This window comes from Hipposideros armiger, unplaced genomic scaffold (genome assembly GCF_001890085.2).
Source record: "Hipposideros armiger isolate ML-2016 unplaced genomic scaffold, ASM189008v1 scaffold_8, whole genome shotgun sequence".
In the NCBI taxonomy this organism is placed as follows: Eukaryota; Metazoa; Chordata; class Mammalia; order Chiroptera; family Hipposideridae; genus Hipposideros; species Hipposideros armiger.
In genome coordinates, this window is record NW_017731358.1 from 1103277 (window position 1) to 1109712 (window position 6436).

A 6436-nucleotide genomic window follows, 5' to 3' on the forward strand; every position below is an offset into this window, starting at 1 on the left:
TTAAAAAAAAAAAAAAAAAAAAAAAAAAAGAAATATTGCTCTGAAAAAACAGGGGAGGCTGTCAAGGCTGTACAATCCTCCATCCAGAGGCAGTCGTTGGTTGGTTGGCCTGTGGGCTAATTTTAATTTTCTTCTTTACATTTTCCAAATTTTCTATAATAAATACGTATTACTTTTAAGAACAGAAAATAGAGATTACCAGTGGCCCAATGGATCGCATACCTAAGAGAAGCTTTACTGTGTCCTGCTCATATACGTATTAAACTTTTGTATTGGGAGCTTTACACCCCGTTTGACCTGTGAGTGTAACATGTTTAGTGAAATTCTAAGGTATTTCTTTACAGGGCTCAGTGGCTTTGTCATTCATAGTGTATGTATGCTTTAGGGCGTGAAACAAAAGCATTCTGCTGGGTTCATGGGGGTGTGGGCTGGGGCAGCTGCACTTCTTAAATATATTTCTTATAGGAGCAAAAGCATTCATTTCATTTGCCTAATTTAAGAGTGTGACCTTGCCCCCTTGGAGTTTATATAGTTAAAAACATGGTCTAAAAAGAGAAAGATAATAGAGTAGGGGAAGAATAAGGAGTGCAAAACAGAAATGACCCAAGCCAGTCACACAGACAAGGGTCCAAATTTCTCAAGGTCACTGTCCAATCCTTACCTCAATTGTGGGTGGGCGACAAAAATCGCCCTTGTTTCCACAAAGGAAATGTTGCCTCTCACTTTCCCCAGACCCTCCCTGACTTGCTGGCTTAACTGTCCCTTCTCCTCACTGAACACACACTTCGTTGTCAGGCTTGCTCTTTGCCTGTTAAGTCTTTAGATCTCTGCCCAGATTGCTGGCTCCAGGCTGCCGGGGCCATGTGTTTTGGGTGACTGGATCAGAGGAATAAACAACACCGAAGACACTGGGATACACAGACCCCAAATGGTCCTCGGTCTGGTGCAGAATTCCTCGCTCAAAACCCAGCTCTCAATGACCAGCTGTGTTGAGGGATAAAGATGCAGGCGGCCCCAGCCCTACATCTAAAAGCTCCTGCACAGCTTAGCAAGGGAGACAGGCCCATACTGCTCATCCGCTACACAGCAAACAATGGAAGTTGTGTGAGAGAGGTATATGCTCTGGGCACTCAAGGGAAGGAGCTATTTAACGTGTGTGTGTGTGTGTGTGTGTGTGTGTGTGTGTGTGTGTGTAGGGGGGCGGGGTGGGTTAGTTTCACACAGCAGGTGGCATCTGGGTAGGATTCTGACACATGGAAATTGGGTCAGAGAAACCCCCAGGTAGAAAGGCCCAGAGGCTGGGGAAGGGGGAAACAGGCCATGGCCAAGGTGGACATCTAGGTGATGCAGGGGAGGGGCACAAAGCTGGGGCAGGTGTAAAAGATCTGGAACCTCACACTAAGGAATCTGGACTTTATCCCACAGATCAATGGCTACGAGTCTTTAGGATTTCAGGGTTCACTATGAGTTCAACAAATTTGGGGAACTTACTTAGAACAGCTAATGGATTATTTTGCCAAATAAGGCCATTAAAACCAAACAAAAAAACTCAACACCAATTGTCACATATTATTATCATTTCATAAAAGGGCATTTTAACATAGTAGAACACAAACCCAGAATGAAAGACAGTCAGTCCTTCTACCCCCAAAATACAGTTGACACCCTCCTGCTGACAGCACCTGTCCCACTACACTGTCCTTGTTCCATTTTCCACAAAGGGAAACTTCCTCATAAGCAGGGCTGTAAGTCACAGCTGTGGGGCTGAGAGTAACAGGACAGCTCAGACCAGAGGGTTACACCCATTTGCGGTATGCAAAATGTGATGTTTTGTTTACAGATCCAAAAACTCAAAATGGGGTCAAGTTTATGAAAGTGCCAGACTTGTACGAGGTCGGACAATTAAGTTCGCAAACTCATCCTAGAAAAGCTGCTACCTACCTCATTGCTGAATATAACTACAGTCACCTTCAAAGTACTCCCCTTGGGAAGCTATGCACCGACACCTAGTCCACTCTTCAAAGCAATTTTGGAACTCTTTTTCTGGAATAGCCATCAGAGCTGTCATTGTATTACCCTTGATGTCCTGAATGTCATCAAAATGTCTTCCTTTCAATATTTCCTTTATCTTCCGGTAAAGAAAGAAGTCATTGGGGGCCAGAACAGGAGAATAGGGAGGATGTTCCAATACAGTTATTTGTTTACTGGATAAAAACTTCCTCATAGACAGTGCCATGTGAGCTGGTGCATTGTCGTGATGCAAGAGCCATGAATTGTTGGCGAAAAGTTCAGGTCGTCTAACTTTTTCACGCAGCCTTTTCAGCACTTCCAAATAGTAAACTTGGTTCACTGTTTGTCTGGTACACATTCATAATGAATAATCCCTCTGATATCAAAAAAAGTTAGCAACATCGTTACAACAAGTTTGCGAACTTAATTGTCAGACTTCATATGACCCCCATATATGACCCTGATGGCACCATAGGATGCTGTTGGTGCTACTGGGGTGCAGGGGAAAGCTTCCATGGTCAGGTCAGTTTGGGAAACATTGAGACCTTTTCAAAGTTTATTATTCATGCTTTTATTTTTGTAAGACTTGAATGTGCAAGTGATTCTTGGAGACCGAGCTGCACTATGCAGTGTTTCTGTGACTAAATTTGACTGGGGAAACCCCTTCTCAGCACTGACAGTGTGGGAAACTCCTCACACAGAAGCCAGCAGAGGTCTATTCATTATTTAGCATGCATGCGTTTAGCGTGGGTAGATTTGAAAACCACAGCATAAGCACTTAGGAGGCACCAGTAAGGGTCGGTGAAGGAGGGCAACCATGCACCTGTCAGCAAGCAACAACGTGTACCTCAAGGTCGGAGTTGATGGAGGGGACCTCAGAAGAGCTGCTGGAAGACACACGGGCCCGGATGACTTGAATGGGAGGGTAGGAGGGGGGTTCCTGCAGGGATGCCTCTCCCGTGTTTGTCTGTCCGTCGCCAGGCAACCTGGTGGCACTGCAGCCTGCCTGCAAGGTGTGTGGGAAAGGGTGGGCGGGAAGCTTAGTTCACTTCTTCACTTCTGAATTGTCAAAGCACTCATGTACTCCAGTATTCAAAAGGTAGCAAAGGGTATAGAGTGCAACGCCTATGTCCACCCTCATCCACCAGCCATCCAGTGCTGCCTAGAGGCAGCAGAGCTCACTTTCCTGTGTATCCTTCCAGATAGTCTAAACACATACGATATATGCATTTATACTTCCACAAATAGTAGCATGCTCTACACTCTCTTTTGCATCTTATTTTTTTTTATTTAATATGTCTCCGAGAGTGTATTATATCGGATTTTTTTGGTAGCATTGTATAGGTGTTCACAATCTACTTTACCAGTCCCCTACTGATGAACCTTTAGGGTATTTCCAATCTCTTGCTTTTACAATCAATACCGATTGCAAAAGTAAATTATATTGTACATCTCAAATTTCAGGGTATTTAAAAGATAAATTCCTAGAAGCAGAACTGGGGGGGGAGGGTCAGAGGGTATGTGCACTTGTAATTTGGAAAGTTATTGCCAAAAATGCACTCCATAAAGGCTTTACAGTAGCAGAAAGTGAGCTGGGAAGGTTTAACGAGGGTTTATCTATTTATCTATCTATCTACCTACCTACCTATCATCTATCATAATCTTTCTATCTATAGTCTTTCTATTATCTGTCAATCTACCATCTATCATTTATCAACTTTCTATCATCTATGTATCCATCATCTATCCTCTGTCCATTATCTATCAATCATGTCTATCATCTATCTATATTCTATTATCTATCTACTATCTATCAATCTTCTATCAACCAAACATCTATCAATCATCTATCTTTCTACTTATATTCTATCAATTGTCTATCAATCAATCATCTTCCTATCTATATTTCAGAAGAGCTTCCTCCCACAGGGCTCACAGCAGATGGGAAGAGCAGGGAGGAGGTACTTCCTCAGCGATCCTTGAAGCTCTGTGGGCCAGGGTTTTAGAGCTGCGCAGGGGTCCAGTCACTCCACTGACGCATTGCAGGGGGAAAAACCCACCTTCTGGACCCATATCTTCTACCAACTAACCATGCAACCTTGGCAAGAAATTAATCCTCCCTGGGACTCATTTCTTAATCTATAAAAGGAGGTGGTAATCCCTGCCTTGCTTCCTTTGAAGTGATATCACAGGGCTCAGATGTAAACGTCCCAGATATGAGAAGAACAGCTACTCATATTGGACCCCATCACACAGGGCTTTAGTGTGACTGGAGCATGTCTTCAGTGTAAGTGCATCGTTTCCTGTGCGAGTCAGCTGGACAGGCAGAGAAAGTCCACAAAGGAGACAGAGGCAGTGTTCTGGGCCCCCCTGGGCAGGGTGGGGAAGGCAGTGGAAACAGGAGCCTCCCAGGCAGCAACAAGGATGGATTCTACAAATTCCTCAGGGCCTGGCCACACCTGAGTGAACACATAAACTTGCGTTTTCACACGCTCCCAGGACCCAGTGGCCCTTGGCCCCGAAGCTCAGTTTGAATCTGGGTTGTATCTCTTGGGAAATCTCTCTTTAGGATTAATGCTCAGGGGTGGGGGTGGGGGGAGGGACACTGGGAAGATGACTAAGCAGCCTGTGGCTCTTGGTACCCACTTCCAGATGGCTGTCCAATCAGGACACAAATCAATGCACATGACAGGTATCTCACCACAACCCTGCCCATTGGAAAATTCTCAGGAAAAAAAAGAAAAATGTGCTGACTGAGCTGGCATGATATGGCAGCCCAGAGAGTATGTTCTGTTTATAAAAGCTCAGGTCCCAGAAGCAAACAGGCTCAGTTTGAAACCTGTATCTGTAATTTTCTAACTATGGTATCTTGGGCCAGTGACTTAATCTTCTCTGTGCCTCAGTTTAAAATAATAATAAAATTATTAATAATAAATAATAAAAATAATATCTATCTTGTACGTTGTTGGGAAAATTTGTGTTAATGATAATTTCAAAAACAGCCACTTATCAAGTGCTTACTTGGTGTCAGTGATGATGCCAAGAGGCAGTATATATAGTGGTATAGTGGTCAAGGGCACAGACTCAGGTAGAGACAAGTCTGAATCCTGGTTCTACCACAGACAAGCTGTGTGACCTTGAGCAAGTTGCTTAACCTCTCTGTGCCCCATTTTTCTTATCTGTAAAATGAAGGTAATACCTCATGGGTTGGCTGTGAGGATTAAAAGACTTAATCTATGGTACCACTTGGACTAGTACTCTGAGCACTACGACCAGGACAATAAAAATCATGGAAGCATTGGCTGTTATTATATACTCTGAGCCTGGCAAGTAGTTAGCCTCAATAAATAGACCATCATGGGTATGGAGGCCCTAGAGCCCAGTGAAGTGGCTTCCTGCCCAGGTTGGAAGGTGGGGCTCCAGGCTTCTGGCTGGGAGTTGTCTCCAAGACAACTCTCGCCCTCTGGTGGACACAGAAGGAAGAGGCCAAGTGAGAGTACTTGCTCAAAAAAGCAGTGGAAGAGAATGAAAGAGGAACACACCCTTCTCTCATGGAGTCTGTTCCTCAGCAGGAATCTACCCAAGATTCAAGTACTGTACGGTAAAAATGAATGCCACTTTTGCTCTATTATTTTTCAGAAGTTCCATGGTTTAAAAATGTCTTGTGTAAAGCTTTGGCCAGATTCTGCCAGGGTTCCCTGTGCTTTCCCCAGATCTCCCATCACCCACCCACCCTCCCATCAGAAGAAGGATTTAATGGCTGAAGTAGGCTCTTAATTGTGAAAGCATGCTCTAATCTCCCTGAACTTCACTTACAACACATATAGGTTACCTGCACCCCTTTCCAAGGAACCACAACAAAGAATAAAACCTACATCTCAGGCCCAAACTCTCTCTGAACATCAGTATGTCCTGCAGGGGCGGCTACCACTGAACTCGGTGTTCCAAACACACCTGTCCTGAGAGCCTGTGACGTGACACACCAGAGTCTAGACAACCAACAAAAGTAAAAGATCCTGCTAAGTGCTTTGCAGAGCATTTTAGACGGTAATAAAGTAAAGCAACACAACAGAGAGGGAGGCTGCTTTTGAATGGGTGGGTGGGGAAGGCCTTTGGAGAAGGTGACATTTTAACTGAAGTCTGAAGACAAGAAAAGGCAACCATGTTGATAAAAAAAAATCAGAAGGAAGAGCATGTAGGCAGAGGAACAAAGAGGAACAAAAAATCCTATGCCTCGGAGGGAGGAGTGAAAATGGGAAGGGAACAGGAGGCAGGGAGGGAGCTAGAGGCTGGCAGGGTCTTGCAAGTCTGTGTAAGGGGTTTCGATTTCATTCCGCTGAGGGTTTTAAACAAAGGAAAAACAAGATGTAATTTACATTTGTAAGAGACCCTTGCAGATGGAGAGGATGGGAAGAAAATAGCAGTG

At 44.3% G+C, this 6436-nt stretch overlaps 1 protein-coding gene across 7 annotated transcripts in view; it reads right to left on the reverse strand.

Annotated features, from left to right (window-relative positions):
* TMEM44 (transmembrane protein 44) overlaps positions 1–6436 on the reverse strand; it is a 76546-nt gene that overhangs the window by 55091 nt on the left and 15019 nt on the right. For 5 of the 7 annotated variants that reach the window (XR_002124998.1, XM_019651280.1, XM_019651301.1 and 2 more), the window contains exon 9: positions 2858–3016. The exons of 1 other annotated variant lie outside the window; for it this stretch is intronic. Coding sequence is in view for 5 of the 6 variants with exons in the window: in XM_019651280.1 (XP_019506825.1) it covers positions 2858–3016 (159 nt within the window). In the remaining variant the exon portion in view is untranslated. Of the gene's footprint in view, positions 1–2358; positions 2387–2857; positions 3017–6436 lie in introns of those variants that run through there. One more of the 7 variants, XM_019651292.1, reaches the window with a different exon arrangement.